At 37.9% G+C, this 18,357-nt stretch overlaps 2 protein-coding genes across 9 annotated transcripts in view; both read right to left on the reverse strand.

Moving 5' to 3' along the window:
* Positions 1-1,573: 1,573 nt before the first annotated feature.
* LOC127436340 (prosaposin receptor GPR37-like) lies at positions 1,574-8,465 on the reverse strand. Of its 2 annotated transcripts, none has more exons than XM_051690442.1 (2): positions 8,406-8,465; positions 1,574-3,661 (listed from the first exon to the last, which is right to left on the reverse strand). In XM_051690442.1, exon 2 carries the CDS (start codon positions 3,581-3,583, stop codon positions 2,840-2,842), a length of 744 nt encoding a protein of 247 aa, XP_051546402.1. In that variant the 5' UTR covers positions 3,584-3,661; positions 8,406-8,465; the 3' UTR covers positions 1,574-2,839. The 2 variants fall into 2 exon arrangements, with proteins under 2 accessions (XP_051546402.1, XP_051546401.1); XM_051690441.1 differs by lacking the exon at positions 8,406-8,465 and adding an exon at positions 6,755-8,318.
* Positions 8,466-8,520: 55 nt separating this feature from the next.
* LOC127436336 (protection of telomeres protein 1-like) overlaps positions 8,521-18,357 on the reverse strand; it is a 65,438-nt gene continuing 55,601 nt past the window's right edge. For all 7 annotated transcript variants that reach the window (XM_051690435.1, XM_051690432.1, XM_051690431.1 and 4 more), the window contains 8 exons: positions 17,583-17,615; positions 17,142-17,298; positions 13,240-13,430; positions 12,198-12,333; positions 11,933-12,015; positions 11,502-11,596; positions 8,962-9,067; positions 8,521-8,787 (listed from right to left, as the gene is read on the reverse strand). In XM_051690435.1, coding sequence (XP_051546395.1) covers positions 8,684-8,787; positions 8,962-9,067; positions 11,502-11,596; positions 11,933-12,015; positions 12,198-12,333; positions 13,240-13,430; positions 17,142-17,298; positions 17,583-17,615 — 905 coding nt within the window. In that variant the 3' untranslated portion in view covers positions 8,521-8,683. The remainder of the gene's footprint in view (positions 8,788-8,961; positions 9,068-11,501; positions 11,597-11,932; positions 12,016-12,197; positions 12,334-13,239; positions 13,431-17,141; positions 17,299-17,582; positions 17,616-18,357) is intronic.

An 18,357-nucleotide genomic window follows, 5' to 3' on the forward strand; every position in this document is an offset into this window, starting at 1 on the left:
TGTGTTTTTAACATTTCAGTTGGTATTATTAGTTGACTGCCACGTAAAGTATGATTACATGGCAGTCATACGGTGTCTTATTCATTGTGAAACTCTGTTTTCTTAATGGCATGAATCGCACTGAAGGCCTAGATTTCAAATGCACGGGCCGCGGCTGATATTTAGACACCAAAATTCTCAAATGTTGGTAATAGGGATGCAAAAGTTGTAAACCACATATAACATGAATATATATAAGCAAGAATAAAAACATGTCCATAGGAAAATTAACCATGGTTTCACAATAGTAAAACTGCATTGACAATGACTGTGGCAGCCATGTTTTTTTTTTTTTTTTTTTTGGTGGGAGCCAATTAACCATGGTGTTACAAACCATATTTTTTTCCCCCAAGTTTCCCAAGCAAGCAAGTAATAATGAACAAAAACGGTAGAGGAGAAAAATACAAAACAGAAAAACCCACACCAGCGATCGTCAGACAAACATGAATGAATGAAGTCCTTGCAGCAACACAACAATGTCTGAACTGTGTAGTAGAGTGGCACGAAGATCTCATCATTAATGAAATATTAATATGACACATGACGTTCAAAACAGTGACTGTTCAATGGTGTCTATGAATCATTTATTAGACAGAAAGTGTGGGTCTGAATGATGCGATCTATTTAAATATGTATGAGAATGTCAGTGAAAAAATACAACCTAATCTTTTCATGACATGAATGTATTTTGATTAGGTATTCAAGGCCATGCAAGGAACAAATGGAAACTATTCAAAGATGGAGACAATGCTGTGTATGTCATCATAAAATATTGCTGACTTTGAATCATTCAGTACCAATGTCAGATTTGGCACATGACAATAACATAGAGATGTAGCCATGGCACTGTCTCTCATTAATCTCAGTTCAGACATAAAATTGTCAAAATCTCCCTGTACTAAAATTTGTTTAAACCAATAGAATAAAATCTTGGGACACTTGATTTCCACTTCAATGAGTTCCTTAATATATAGATGTAATACAAAGCAGCACAGAAAATGCAAGAAAAATGTCTGCAGATTCAGTCTGGTTTGCCTATAAGCAACAGCTGCCCTGTTAAGCCAAACAACAGGCTTCCTACATCTTTCCCCATACTTCCAAGCCATTCCGCATTTCTGTCCATGATATCATGAATCCCGCTGTATTATGAATGCCTAATGTTGAACTGGCCACAGCCTTAGACAAAAGCCTCTGTATTCCTTGAGAGTACTGTATGGCATTGATGACTTTTAGGCCTGATAACAAACACCTTTGCCATGATTGAAACTGCAATTGATAAAAAAAAAAAAACTAAAAAAAAAACTGATTGGTTATGGTATAAAAAGATCTACAGCACAAAGCACAAAGCATCATAATTTAGATTCCTCCATGTACAAGGTCACATAATAATGTAAAATACCAATAAAACTCAACATTTTAATCACTATACCTAGTTTCAGTTGATGACACTCAAGTTTTCTTGGACCAATTTTTTTTTGCTACATTCACCAGACGCCTGAAATAAATGTCTCATAAGCCATTAAGATCATTCAGGTTTTGTTTTTTTATTAAAGTGACATGTCTTGGCTAAAACAACAGACGCTTCAGTGCTTTCCAAAGTCTGAAGAACATTTAACACATTTTTTTTTCTGCTAGCAAATACAGAGTGAATTTTAAACTTACATAGCAAGGGAGCTAGGCTTAACTTTTAACCGATTCACAAGAATCGCCACTTTCCATAACATCGCAACACACTACGAACAGCCATTTTCTATATATTACTTTCCATAAGACTCAGAAGCACATTTAAAAAAAAGACGCAAATTACCATATTAAAGGAATACTTCACCCAAAAATGAAAATTACATCATCATTTACGCATGTTGTTAGAAACATATGATTTTCTTTCTTGCATAGAACTGAAAAAGATGTATTGCAAAATATCCAAACTGCTGTTTCCCCCATTTAAACACGGTGCATCCAACACACCATGGCCCAGACCTTATGGGGACCTGTGGCTGGGTGGCAATTCCGACCAAATGATGATTCCAAAATGATAAAGGGGGATGCCCCCTCCTCATCCACAGCCCCCCAAACCCCGTCCAGTGAAGAGGCAACCAGTTGCACAACCTAAATATCAATGATTGTATCCTAGTAGTGCCCCTGTAATACAAGAGTACCAATGTTTGACAAGCTTCAAAATGTGCAAGTGCAAAGGAGATAAGGCTGTATGGCTTCAGAAGACTCTGAGTATACTGTAACTCAGGAGTTGCATGTACTACTTAAATGAAACTTTTATGTTGCTGGAAAAGAGCAGCTTGGATAATCTACAAGACACTTCTTTTATGTTCCATGGAAGTAAAAAGCAATACGGGTTTCAGCCGTCAACAGGGCGAGAACTGTAAATGAGAGCCAAAATTTTGGGTGAACTATTTCTTTACAACTGAAAAATATAGAGGTAAGAAAATTGTGCAGTTATAACATATGCATGTGAGTTAATTGATAATCTCTCTAGACTTCCTATAAACTTCCAACAAACTAAACAATACAATATGTTTTTAATTGTAAACAGCAATATGGCAGTTGCATCTCTAAGACCATCTGTCCTTATCCCTATCTTCCAAGGTAAAATGCCAAGTTTGTGGCATCTTCTTCAAAACACAGCCTAGCATTAGGCAGTATTAAAATAAGAACCACACTTAAATCTCAAAATTGTGCAGCCAGAGAAAATGACTTCTCTTGATGGGTTTATTCAGTAAATCTGAGCTCTTGGTAATGTACCAAACAAGGGTAATGTGTATCCCTTAGGTAGGGTACAAGCTCAGCAGTGCGTTCCCGCTCTCGGGAAGGTGGATGCTTCCCTGCGGACGGTGCTGTAGGGTGAAAGCTCTAGGTCAGTGGTGGCGTCCTGATCGTTGTCATCGCTGGTGGCCGTGGAGGACTTTGGTGGGCCGCACTCTTCAAAGCAACAGCAGCAACAATCCAGGAATGCTTTACTGAAAGGCCGACAAAGTACCAAAAGAAGCACAGGTGTAACCGCCGATTTGCAGAACAGCATCATCTGACTTACCAGATGCAGGATATCCAGTGTGCGACGTGGCACCCCCGTAGCCATGTACACGGATACGATGTTGCTAATGTTCTCTGGAATGATGCACAAGCCATACAGGATGGCCAGAGCTACGATGATGCAGTTCATTTGGCTCTCCAGTTGGATCTGTTTGCGATTGCCGCGAACACTGGAGCGCTCTGCCTTGCGGATCTTGTGAGCAGTCGTCACCGAGCTTATGATGGTGAAGAGGGTAGGCAAGCAAAAGTAGCAGCCAAAGTACCACCAAAGGCGAGCGCTGTTGTAGGTGAGTCCGAGAACATAGAGCGTGTCTGGGAGTGCCGTGGAGATTCGGACTACGCAATGCTCACAGGGCATCACCTCCGGAGGCTCATGCTCCTCTTTCACCAGCTGCCGGATGAGGAGCTCGGGCAAGGCCAGGAGGAGAGCACCGAGCCAGATCACCATTAGCTTGGCTGCAGTGGAACTGCAGTTCTCGATCATCTCGTAGTACATCTGGACGTTGCTCGCTGCACGGAAACGGTCGATGCACAATGCACAAAGTGTGAATGTAGTCACTCCCAAAGAAGCCACCTGCAAGGTAAAGGCATGTAAAGAAATTTGGTCATTAAAAAGAAGTGTACAATTTATTTAAAAAAATGCACGAAAACCCCATGAAATGTCTTGCCAAGCAGTTTTCTTTTCTGTGTTGATGCATTTCCTTTTGAAACAGAAAGCCGGAGTAAGGCATATCGAAAGGCTTGTTGTTAGTTCATGTCACAGCCATGGACTCTGAGGTGCTCCTTGCTATTGCTAACTGGCAGCAGATGGTATTGGGGAAGGGATAATATTATTCTAGAGAGCATATTATTGGACAAAAAATTGTATAAGCGTCTGCAAACAAGAGGTTTTTTGTCCATTTTACCAGAAGAGAGACTGTTCTTTTAAATGTGTATACCTACTAAAAATTAGCTTTTCCACCATCATGCCAAACAGTTCAAATAGAATTTCCACTTGTTAACGGTTCATTACCATAGGATTTCAAACTGTTCTCAGATCAGCTAACTGTACTAAATCATGCTGGTGAAACACATTAGTATGCGGCGACTAGGCCTGTGATCGATGCATTTTTCATGCATCAATAATCAGAAAATTTTCCAGATGATTATCAATATATATATATATCTGCATTTTTTTCAGATATAAATAGGGCTGCTTGTTACACAATAGTCTTTGTCTCTTCTTCAGACATTTTTCTTAACACAACTTAGGTAAAGTGTTAGCAGCAGGATAAATTAAAGGGGGTCCCACACCGGACGCATCTGGCGGACGACATGGTGCATTTTAAAATTAGAAAAAATCATTTTCTACGAAGGTACACAAACACCGCCACCGCCGTCTCTGGAGGCTGCTCAAACTTATACAACACCACAGAGCTCAACTCATATAGTTTTTTTTAATTCGACTCAAATCATTATCAAAGATTATTTACTCTAGCCATCACTGGACGATATATTGTGTAAATGTATCTTTCATATTGCCTCCACAATGTATTTTCAGTTATAAGGATGTCTTTTTGTGGTTTGACAGCTTGAATGAGACTAATTCAAAGCTACATACATAATAATTTCTAATCTTTCAGTTTTCACAGTTACACCAGTTTCATACACTAACCTGCAAACTCATCAACTTTACTTTGTTAATTCTTGAAGTACAAACTCCATCGTAACTTTTGTGTATGGTGACTAATCGATATATCGATATTTTATGACGTGCCTAGTGGCGACTCTCATTGGTCACTTGCTCTGTCAGTCCAATCTAATCCTGAATTTGCAGCACCACAATGGAATAAGAAACAGTAACCGTATCAAATAGGCTGGATCAGTACGGAAAGGCACGGTTCCGCAACAAGAACTTTTTGGCTTAATGGTGAAAAAGTATCTATTTTGTGAAAAATTTCTTTCAGGAGTACAGTAGTATATAGATGGCCTCAAAGCTAATGGACATGGACTAAAAGCCACAAAACTCCAATTTTGATTTCATGGATTCTTCAAAACAATTATTTCCAGTAAAACTGATTTGGTCACATCAAATACAAGCCAAAAAAGTTATACTGATTGCAGCCTAACACAATCAATATATCAATGTCACTAATGTCAGCAAATTATCTAGTTAATTTTAGAAATTAAGTCAGAAATTAAACATTAAAAATTTATTATTTTCCTGTCCTTAAAACTTTCAAGCTCCAAAAAGGACATAAAGGCACCATAAAAGTAATCCATATGACTCTAGTGGTTTACTCCATGTTAGAAACAGATCAAAATGTAAATCCTAATTCACTATAAATCTTCACTTCCGGCCAGATTGGAACAGTGCAGGCTTCAATAAGGAAATGTTCTGACGCTCCACGCGGTTGCCAGGTATCAATCCCTGTATCATTATACATCGAGATGTTACACTTTCATTTTCTATTGTTAACCATATAATAAAAACTAATTTTAACTTGCGTCTACATTTTCAAAATCACCCATCTTGGCATGAAAATACTGGAAATTCTGTGTCAGCTTTGTGTACAGCGCTCCACGCATGCGTCAAGTGCAAACAAGTGTGTGAATGAGCTTCTCTCATGAATGTGCCAGGGACACGTATGCCAAGATGTCAAAATTTCGAGAATAAGAACTTAATTTTTTATCTGACTCTTACGCAAAGCCATCGTATCGTTTCAGAGGACATGGATTAAATTACTCGAATAGTATGGATTACTTTTCTGCTGCCTTTGTGTCCTTTTTGGACCTTGAAGATTTTGGATCCCATTGACTTACATTGTATAAACAAAAACACCTTATTTAAAATGTCTTCGTTTGTTATCCTAGTTTGGGCAGGGATGAGGGTGAGTAAATGATGAGTTTGTTCATTTTTTGGTGAATTATTCCTTAAAGAGACATTTGCCACTAATACAATATGAAATAAACTGAAAAACAGGTGTCAATTTTTCAATATGCTGTAAGGTCATCTTTTTCTGTTTTAAACAGGGGCTGTACAAGGGAACTGTATTCTAAAGCTCCTTAGCAGAGATCACCACTTCCTATGAACAACCATAAAATTACATCTTAAGGACTACTGTAGGTTGTGCATGAACAGGATGGGCTCATCATTTAAGGCCACAGGCTTGTGATCATGTTAGCAGTGCTGTCCTGAATCAAGGGTGTAGGCTGGGGCTCAATAGTGTCAGGAGATTAAATCCACAGCTATGGCACCAATCAGGACAGTTCCTCAGAAAAACACACGATACAATCTGAATGCTGCCCCAGGGCAACGCCACTATCTCTTTGTGTCTCTGCAGAGGAGACACTCCCCCTTACACTACATAAGTGAGGAGGTCAAAACAACAAAGCTGCCTATGAGAGTAACCTGACCTACACACATAACATGAATTGTGGGAATCCTCACTGTCTATATCAAAGCATAAATCAAGTTACAGTATGTCAAACTTATCCTTACAGATCTCCTACTGTATATTAGCAATGAATAGTATTTTTTTGACATATTGTGGATAAATTTTTCCTTTCAGTTCAAGCTGTTTATTGGGTATTGATAATTGAAAATGAATATCAGACACCAGTTATAGAAAGCACTGTATTTCAATCAAAGTGACCAACCAGGGTTCTTTGAATCCAGTATGTTTACCTCAATGTAGGGAATGATTTTACACGAGAATTCCCCAAGGAGCCAATCCTTAGTGAGTTCATGGAACATAACCAGTGGCAAGCAGAAAAAGAGGATGACAAAATCCCACAGGGCAAGATTGGCCAGCAAGGAGTTTGAAATGCTTCTCATGTAGTAATTGTGGCACACAATGCACATGATTGCTATATTCCCAATGATGCCCACAACGAAAAGGGTAATGGAGATGCACATGACAGCATATGCGCCATACGATTCACTTGTCAATGGGTAAAATGGATTCCTGACCCCTGGGGTTCTTGATCGGGTATTGAATGGAATGAACGGGGTGAAGAGCTCTTCATAGTCTTCTCCAGATGAGGTGCCCCATTCAGGGATGGTTGAGGAATTTATGGGAAAGTCAGTAGGCTGGATCTGCGCTTCAGGCTTCGGTACTGATCGATCCCTTTTGCTCTCATTGACAGCAGCTCTTTTCTGTCTGGGATAGCTCACTTTTATACGACTTTCGTTATTTGTTTGTCTCAATATTGATTTAGAATGGCTATGTTTGTCCATTTTTTGAGACTTTTCGTAGTTCTGTATCGATGCTCCTCGATTTCGTACCCTTCGTTCATTGCTCACGTTCACGGAGCGATTTTCGCTCGATACATGTATCGTTTTTATCGATATCGTAGTCTCGGGCGATGTAGTCACGCCTGTATATTGTAATCCTTTTTCACCTGTTTCGTAATACAGTTTATTGGTAATTACACGTCTCTCATTGCTTATTTTACGCACTTTCTGTGTAAAATAACTGTTTTTTAACGCTATATCGGTCATATTATGACTATTTGTAAGAACTGAAAGTTCAAAACAGGCCAGCAAACAAAATAAGCTTAAAAATTGTATTTCCATTATTTTGCCCTCAGGAAATCCTCGAAAAAATCCAAATCCAGAATGTCCAATACTATTAGGTTGTAGAATAAATATCAAGCTTCGTCCCACTCGCTGGTATTAGATCTCCAGTTTCCATTTTACAATCCCAGGAATAATATTTGAACAGCAGAATTGTGAGAAAATCAGATTATGTGTAAATCCTGACACTTGTTCACACAGACGTTCGGTGTTTTAACTGATTAAGTTAAAAAAAAAAAAAAAAAAAAAAAAAAAAAACTTGTTTGAACTTTTAAACTTATTTCCAAGCGCTTCCTATCACAGGAAGAAGAAAATAAAAAATAAAAAAAACATGTAAAGGCCAAGAGCATCCAGCATAGCGATAAAGTGAAAGTCCTTGAGTGCCATCCATGTCCGTCCGTGCGCTCCTGAGGCAGCCCTGTGACAGGAACGGTCAGGGAGGCGCCGCTCTCACACATACTACACAGAGAAATGCGCCACCTAGCGGACTGAAGCAGAACTGCAGCCCGTTTCGAGCATCAAACCAGATTGTCCATGCTTCTCAGCTCGGTCCTGATATTAAGAGCTAGAGCTATGATTCACAGACCTTTTGACCAGTTAACTACTTCCATGACCTTTCCAGTCGTTTGTGATCACTAGATAATGATTTTTTATAATTGCACTCACTAAGAGTAATTTCTGGCTGATGAAATAGAGCTTAGTGTAACTATAACTATAAATATATATACTGTATATTTCTATAGACATTTCCATGACTTACATTAAGATTTTATTAATTTCCATGAGCTGATACATGACCCCATTATTCCTGATATTTCCAGCTTTACCATGACCGTGTGAACTCTGTGAAAACAAGAGAGGATATACTGAAGAGCTCTCTTATATATAGAAATACACTTTATTTTTTTTTGCTATGAATTTAGGGATTAGGTGTTTTGGCATAAAACATGCATTTACATTTCTTCACAAAACATTTCTGAAATTTCTGGTAGGTGTCCTTCTGTAATTTCTCCAAATGTAAAATGTCCAAAAGTTAACTCAGTCTTTCATTTCTGTGCTTGTGATCTGGTAGCAAACTTTATTTCTGCTGTTGTCCTGTACAGTGTAGACAGATAGGCAAAGATCCAGCCACGGACGTTCTTCTACAAGGGCAGTAGAGAAAAAAAGGTTAAACATCATTATCATGCTGAATTTCACCTTCCTTGTCTTTAATATACAACATAAGGGTTCACAAAAGGGTTGTAAAGTGTAGTTATAGCAGCTCCAAACAGAAAAATTCAAGGAATTAAAGTTATATGTAGGAAGTGAATTTTTACCCATACTGCTTCCTGGTGGCTGAAGTGTGTCCATAATGGTCTGAACCTTGTCCTGCAAATCCTGACTGGCTGAAGTCTCGACAGCAGAAACATGGAAGAATCTCTCCTATAGAGAAGGTGCCAAACATGAGACAATCACGCAATGCAAGTCTATTTCAAAAGGGAAAACAGCAACCTCTACTGATCAGGCAGTGCTATTACCCTTTTGAAAAACTAGCACACACTCACTTAAAGGGACAGTTCATTATTTACTCACCCTCATGCCATCCCAGATGTGTATGACTTTCTTTCTTCTGCTGAACACAAATTAATATTTTTAGAAGAATATTTCAGCTCTGTAGGTCTATACAATGCAAGTGAATAGGTACCAAAAATGTGAAACTCCAAAAAGCATATAAAGGCAGCATAAAAGTAATCCATACAACTCCAGTGGTTAAATCCATGTCTTCAGAAGCGATATGACAGGTGTGGGTGAGAAACAGATAAATATTTAAGTCCTTTTTTTTTTTATTTATTTTTTTTACTATAAATGATCCTCCCTGCCAGTACGGGGCGATATGCATGAAGAATGCGAATCACCAAAAACAAAAGAAGAACGTGAAAGTTGAGATTGAGAGACATTAAAAATGACATAAATATTGATCTGTTTCTTACCCACACCTATCATATCACTTCTGAAGATATGCGCTGCATCCAAATATCCATACTTCTCTACAATATAGTATGCCAAAAACAGTATGCCAGTGGAGTAGTATGTCCAAATCCTCAGTATTCATGAAGCAGTAAGCAAGAAATACCCAGATGACCTACTACAGGGTTCCCACTCTTTTCAACCAGCTGTATCTATACAAAGTATTTTTATATTTTGCTCTCTAATTTCAGGTATTCTAAATGACATGATATATTTTAAACTCTTCACCGTGTCTTTTTAATCCAGTTCAACGTAACGCCCCGATTAAATATTTTAGGACAGCATAATTAAAAATATATTAACTATATATATATATATATATATATATATATATATATATATATATATATATATATATATATATATATATATATATATAAAAATAAAAAAAATCCATGATTTTTTTCATGACTTTAAAGATTTTATTAATTCCCATGACTTTTCCAAGCCTGGAAATAGCAATTTTAAAATTCCCTGATATTTCCAGGTTTTCCATGACCGTGGGAACCCTTTTATTAGTTCTGGCGAGATTTTGAAGTGCGGATCGACTGGACACTTAACGACCCCGTAATCCCTCGGGAGCTGAGGCGATGTCACATTCAAAGCGCTTGATTTAAAGGAACGGCGGTAAATCGCGAGTCAGATGCCCCTTCTCAACGGTAAGAGCTATATATACCAAGATAATTGTTCCTTGTGCTTGAATGGTGTATGTTTAACAAAACCAAAGCAGATAGTTTTCATGGTTGTTGTTATTAAGTCATGTATTCGGGTCACGAGAAGATGCCAACATCCCAGGATGAAGTACAGTTCTGTGCAAAAGTTTTAGCCACTTGGGAAAAATGTTGCATAGTGTGGATGTCTTCAAAAATAACGGCATAAATAGTTTTTATTTATCAATTAACGTCATACAAAGTCCAGTAAACATAAAAAAAGCTAAATCAATATTCGGTGTGAACACTTTGCCTTCAAAACAGCACCAATTATCATAGGTATATCTGGACACAGTTTTTCTTGGTTGTTGGCAGATAGGGTGTCCCAAGCTTCTTGGAGAATTCGCCACAGTTCTTCTATTTAGGCTGTCTCAATTGCTTCTGTATCTTTGTGTAATCCCAGACTGACTCGATGTTCAGAAGGGGGCTCTGTGGGGACCATGCCATCTGTAGCAGGGCTCCCTGTTCTTCTATTCTATTCTATTTGCAAAAGAAATGTTTGGGAGTCTAAAATGTATATTTCCTACTGACACACTAAAGTTGAAAATATAAATAACCATCTTAAGACTAATGTTTTTGTGAAGCATCTTATGTGCCTAAGACTTTTGCACAGTACTGTATCTCTGAAATCTATTCACACTACTCACATGCATACCTAAAAGTACGTACTGTTTTGCCAGCAGATAAGTGCGTCCTTCATCAAATACAGTACATACTGTGATAGTACCTGGTTTCGGACACAGCAGTGAATTTAACCACTGGAGTCGTGTTCATTACTTTTATGCTGCATTTATGTGCCTTTGGAGCTTCAAAGTTCTGGTCACAATTTACATGAATTGTATGGACCTACAGAGCTGAGATATTCTTCTAAAAATCTTTGTTTGTGTTCTGCAGAAGAAAGAAAGTCATAAACATCTGGGATGGCATGAGGGTGAGTAAATAATGAGAGCATTCTCATTTTTGGGTGAACTGTCCCTTTAAAATGTTAATGAATAATTAAAAATAATAATAATTACAATCATTTAACAACAGTTTATCAAAGTCAAAAATCAAATTTTACACAAGAGACATAAATATCTAAATGATTTTCAGGCTGCTTTAATTAAATGTCACTTATATTGTATAATGTTTAGACTCACAGAGTTCTCCCACAGCAGAGCCTCTAATGTGTCAGTCCGGTCCTGTAGTTCAAATTGGACTAATAATCCATACTGCATCAGCTGAACCCCAAGAGCTGTATAACAGAGACACAGACAAACCTAATATATAATATATACCTATATACATATATATATATATATATATATATATATATATATATATATATATATATATATATATATATATAGGAGAAATGGAGATAAATAACTGGCAACCTCATGTGGGTTAATTTAAATGGGCCAGATTTGGTCCAATGCTGCCAGTTAAATGCGCCCAAAGAGTGACATCAGTTTAACAGGCCATAAAATCAGCCTGATCTAAAACTTTATATTCCAATCAGAGTCGATCTGACCTGTGGATGTGATTCAAGTATCACCATGAGCTCCGTATCCTACTGGTGACACAATACCTTCTGCAATTCTCTGTTCATCCCAGTTCTCCACTCCAGTAAACACAGGGTTTTCAAATGTGTGCAGAGAGCAGTGTTTACACCTGAGACACACACAAACAATAAATGTCAACTATATATAGAAGTGATTCTATATTTTTCCTGTGGGTATGTCATATGATGATAACACGATGTGTACACATGACAAGGCGCTCACATTGAATGCCAGGGGAGTTTAAAAATGGTCTCTGGAGGTTTGTTGAAGTAGGTAGCCCTGTCATCTTACCCGTAATATCTTTTGTCTCCACGGAAGAGGAAGGGAGCTGTGAGATCTATCAGGTTCATCCTGCCATTCTCTGATCGCACGGGAATCAGGTTTTTATAATCACGTGATAACAAGCAAACCTCATCCAGAATCATTCCTGCATACACAACACTGATCATTATCATTGTCAATGATGGGGTTCCCACATAGTATTTTGACCAAATTCAATGATTTATTATTCCATGATATATTTTATTTGACTTTATACAAAATGTAATATCTGGGGTGTTTTTCCATTTCTACAGCAGTTAGCAATCACTGGAATAAATAGATTTAAAATGCTATACATTTCAGTGGTGCAAACGTATTCAATAAGATCAAAAACTAAGGCTGTCGATCAATTCACATTTTAAATCGATTGTGCCGGTTAATTAATACAATTTATAACAAATATCATTATTTGCTGAGAAAGGACCCCCAGGATAATTTAATATGTGATAATTAAAATAATTACAATAAATAATACATAAATAGTTTTTAGTGTCTTGCGCCATAAACACTGTGTTTTTAGGATGCTGTGTCAAGTTAATAGTGGTGTAAAACTTTGAAAGAAACATGAACTATTTTTCACATTAAACGTTAAAGGTGCACTCAGTTATTTTTATGTTTATGTCATATTTGACACGTAGGGGTATGGATGCAGCATCATTCAAACACAATAGCTTTCAATTACCAGTGCCATTGTAGAAATGTACTTATCATGGTTGGCCGAGATTAATTTATTCCATGAGTGAAAGTGTCCAATAACAGGGATGAGATTAAGCGAGTAGTATACAGCTGATCAAGTGATTCTAACATGTAGGGGACCCTTTCCATGTAGAATAAAACAGCTTTTATAAGGTTACTGATACAAGTTTTCATCTCATGTGAGTGCTTATGATTTTCTACATGTTTCAAAAGTACTATTTATTTCTTTAATAAATTATTCATTTCTTTTTTTATATAACTAATGTTATCTTGCAAAAAAAGCCAAAAAAAACTTTCTCTTTGCAGTCAGACTAACCCTGGACGAAAATGAGCTGGGTGTGAGTGCTTTCCCCAATCATATCACTAGATATGTGCATTGAGATGGTTCTGCCTGGTTCAGTAGATCTTGCAGAAGAAGTGGCAGCCCAAAATTCAAGGCAGGGTTGGTTATCTCTCGCAGATTCTCGGAAGAGTTTACCAATCATGCTGTCATCCGGGACCTCTCTCCTATTACATAAATAATGCAGATTAATTTTTTATTAGAATTTAGATAGTAGACTTCATACTTTGCAGATTTCAAATTCAGATATAAAAAGGGATAGTTCAGCCAAAAATTAAAATTGTCATCATGTACTCACCCTCACGTTGTTCCATACCTGTATGACTTTCCTCTGTGGAACACACAAGATGCTAAGGAGAATGTTAGTCTCAGTTACCATCCACTTTCAATGTATGAGAAAAAGATGCACTGAAAGTGAAAGGTGACAGAGTCTGTCAGTCCCTAATGTCCTGCCTAACATCTTTTGTGTTCCATGAAGAAAGAAAAAGAAAGAATGTCATACGGGTTTGGAATAACATGAGGGCGATGAAAAGTTCACCCAAAAATCATCATTAACTCACCCTTATGCTGTCTCAAACTAATATTACTTTTTTCCTTCTGCAGAACACAAACGAAGATACTTTGATGGAGATACAATGTGTTTATATCCATATAATGCAAGTCAATGGGGTCCAAACCTTCTAAGCTCCAAAAAGGACATAAAGGAGGTAGAAAGGTAATCAATACGTCTCCACGCAGACCAAAATGTAACTCCTTTTTCACATGTACAGCGTGTAGAGCACTCTGCTTGTGCGTCAAGCGCAAGGAAGTGTAATCGAGCTTCAAATCATGATCGTGACAAGTAAACAGCAGATGTCAAGATTTATAGTGAAAAGGAATTTTGGTCTGTTTTTTACCCAATACCAATCGGATCCCTTTGAAAGACATGGATTAAACCACTGAATTTGTATGGATTACATTTATTCTGCCTTTATTTGCTTTTTGGAGCTTGAAAGATTGGACCCCATTGACTTGCATTGTATGGATACGTATTTACAGTATATCTCCATTAAAATATCTTCGTTTGTGTTCTGGAGAAGACAAAGTCATATGAGTTTGAGAGAGCATACGGGTGAGTAAATGATAAGAGAATTATAATTTTGGGGTAAACTATTTCTATTGTCCTTGGTTTTTAGCACCCTCTACAGCTAAAGAGATGCAGAAAACTTAGTAAAAGAACACGGTCTATTGTGCCGTTACAAAAGTGTGCCTTGCTCTCTTTCATAAATTTAAATCTCTCATGATTTTTGTTGTTTTCCAGCCACATAAGAACACAGACTTTAAAGAGGGTATTTATATCTTTGCGCAACCTACATCACATTACAGTTAAATTATTTGTGAAGTTCATCTACAAGGGATTATGACATTGAAATAAAAAATCTACAATGTTATACACCGATGAGCAAAAACATTATGACCACATGCCTAATATGCTGTTGGTCCTCCACGTGCTGCCAAAACAGCGCCAACCAGACTCATTGGACCAGACGACCTTCTTCCACTGCTCCAAGGTCCAGTTCTGATGCTCACATGTCCATGGTAGGCACTTTCGACGGTGGACAGGGGTCATCATGGGCACTCTGACCGGTTTGTGGCTACGCAGCCCCATACGCAGCAGTTTGCGATGCACTGTGTGTTGTGACACATTCCTCCCGTAACCATAATTAAATATTTTCTGCGACTTGTGCCACAGTACATCTTCTGTCGGTTCGGATCAGATGGGATAGCCTTCGTTGCCCTCGCGCATCGATGAGCCTTGGGCGCCCAATACCCTGTTGCCTGTTTGCGGTTTGTCCCTCCTTGGACCACTGTCAGTAGATACTCACCACTGCTGACCGGGAGCACCCCACAAGCCTTGCTGTTTCAGAGATGCTCTGACCCAGTCATCTGGCCATAACAATTTGGCCCTTGTCAAAGTCGCTCAGGTCTTTACTCCTGCCAATTTCTCCTGCATTCAACACGTTGACTATGAGAACTGATTGTTTGCTTACCTTCAGATCTATCCAGACCTTGACATGTGGCCTTGTTAGGAGATGATCAACGTTATTCGCTTCACCTGTGAGCGATGATAAATAAATACATACACTGCATTGCCAAAAAAAGTTGCATATTCTAATAATCGTTGGACTGCCTTTAGCTTTGATTACGGTGTGCATTCATTGTGGCATTGTTTCGACAACCATATGCAATGTCACAACATTTATTTCCGTCCAGAGTTGCATTAATCTTTGGCCGAGATCTTGTATTGATGACGGTAGAGTCCCAAAGACTTTCAGTGGGGTTAAGGTCAGGACTCTGTGGTGGACAATTCAAGTGTGAAAATGATTCCTCATGCTCCCTGAACCACTCTTTCACAATTTGAGCCCGATGCATCTTGGCATTGTCGTCCTGGAATATGCCCGTGCCGTCAGGGAAGAAAAAATCCATTGATGGGATAACTTGTCATTCAGTACATTAAGGTAGTCAGCTGGCTTCATTTTATTGCCGCATAACGTTGCTAAGCCTAGACCTGATCAAATGAAGGAACCCCAGATCATAACACTGCCTCCAGAGGCTTGTACAGTGGGCACTATGCATGACGGGTGCATTGCTTCATGCGCTTCCCTTCTTACCCTGACGCGCCCATCACTTTGAGAAAGGGTAAATCTGGACTCATCAGACCACATGACCTTTTTCCATTGCTCCACAGTCAAATCTTTATGCTCCCTAGCAAATTGAAGTAGTTTTTTCCGATTAGCATCACTAAAAAGTGACTTTCGTGTGGCCACACATCTGTTTAGTCCAAATCCTGTAAGTTCTCATCGCATTGTGTGTGTGGAAATGCTCTTACTTTCACTATTAAACATAGCCGTGAGTTCTTCTGTTAATTTTTTACAATGTGACTTCAAGCGTTTTAGTGATCTCTGATCACGATCATTCAAGATTTTTTACTGATCACATTTTTTCCGCGAAGCTGACGATTCACCACTATCCTTCCAGGTTTTAATAATGCATTGGACAGTTCTTAACCCAATTCCAGTGATTTCAGCAATATCCTTAGTTGTTTTCTTTGCTTTATGCAGGCCAATAATTTTCCCCTTCTGAAACACAGTAACGTCTTTTACAGGACCACGGGATACGTCTTCCGACATGGTTGTTTAAGAAATGAGAAGCTACTCACTGCATCAGTTAGGGTTAAAAGAATTGTTGCCAGCTGAAACAGATTAATCACTGCAATAATGATCCAATCATAGGCTCTTAAGTATCTGCTTATTTAAATCCAAACGGCAACTTTTTTTTTTTTTTGGCCAGGCAGTGTATTATGATTCATTTGATATTCATATATTTTTTACTAAAGTTTATGACATCATTACATTACTCTGTCTTGTTGCCAACCAATCGCTACATTGTTGATCATGGTTTTGAGTATCAATACATGTGCCATTTTTAGTAAACACAGGAATGCACAATTATCTGAGAAACTCAATCTAGTTATTCAAATCAAATCCGCGGCAAGTTTGAAGAACAGAATTTGCTATAGAGGAATTATCAAGATAAGAAGATCTGGTATATGTCATATTATCTCAGATGTATTAAGTGGCGTACAAAGAACGGGTCTCAGGTGGTAAACAAAACATTTAAACAAATCTACAAGATCAAGGACATCAAGCATCATTACACAGAAATGCCCCATTGAGACCCATTTTCAAATTAAGGTCTCCCCTTGAATTAGTACTGATATAATCCACTTTGTTTTTAAATTGTGCTTTAAATCATATTTGCACTGAATATAAATTAAAAAATGTTCCATTCATGTAATAATGGGAGGTGAAAGAAGGTGCAGTAAGGGTCACACTCACATAGTTTTACACTTTGAGCAGAAGAGCTTCAGGCACTGATACAGCTGCTGCGGCTGGTATGTCTTCACCTGGGCTCGAACATGACACACCAGGGGGGGTGTGGAGTTTTTCACCTGGGCGAGTGTGACCAGTTGCAAGCTGTGTTCACACGTCCGAACTGAACACATCATTATAGACATGTTAAAATATCAGCACTTTTACTCATGAAAAGACCAACACTCCTAGCAACTGCATAACAAGACACTAAAACACCTTAGAAACCACATAGCAATACCCTGGTAACCCGCCATAACATGCTAGATTAAAATGCAACTTAAAAGCAACACTCCCACCCAATCTGACGGTAGTACTGAAGTAATATGGAAAGAATACTTTAATTAGATTTTCTAATTAAAGAAATCAGAAAACTACTTTGCATTAACTGTAGAATCTTTTCTTTACCTGTTTGAGAAGGTCCAACATCTTCCTCTCTGTCTGAAAGAAAATAAAAAAGCAATCTTAAAAACTTTATTTCCTTTAATTCTATGGTGGAAAAAGAAAATCTTAAAGAAATAGTTCACCCAAAAGTATAATACAAGTAGTCAATGCCACGTGTTCATCTTATTCCAAGTCTTCTGAAAGCATACAATAGATTTTGATGAAAAACAACCTGCAATTTAAGTCATTTTTCAGTGTAATAGGTTGCTCATGAGTTAACGGAGCTATGAGAGAAGCTTGTTCACAGTGCTAAACAATGAAAACTTATCTCATAGCGCTAATGAATGTTCAACAGACATCAAAATGTTTACAGAAAAATTACTTAAAGGGATAGTTCACCCAAAAATGAAAATTCTTTCATAATTTACTCACCCTTATGCCATCCCAGATGTTTATGACTTTCTTCTGAAGAACACAAACAAAGATTTTTAGAAGAATATCTAAGCTCTGTAGGTCTTTACAATGCAACTGAATGGTGACCAGACCTTTGAAGCTCCAAACATCACATAAAGGCCACATAAAAGTAATCCATATGATTGCAGTGGTTTAATATATGTCTTCAGAAGTGATATGATAGGTGTGGGTGAGAAACAGTTTAATATTTACGGCCTTTTTTACTATAAATCTTCAGTTTCACTTTCCCTTTCACGTTCTGTTACATTTTGAATGTTAAAGTGAAACTGGAGATTTATAGTAAAAAGGGACTTAAAAATATTGATGGATTACTTCTATGTGGTCT

This window comes from Myxocyprinus asiaticus, chromosome 46, assembly GCF_019703515.2.
Source record: "Myxocyprinus asiaticus isolate MX2 ecotype Aquarium Trade chromosome 46, UBuf_Myxa_2, whole genome shotgun sequence".
In the NCBI taxonomy this organism is placed as follows: domain Eukaryota; kingdom Metazoa; phylum Chordata; class Actinopteri; order Cypriniformes; family Catostomidae; genus Myxocyprinus; species Myxocyprinus asiaticus.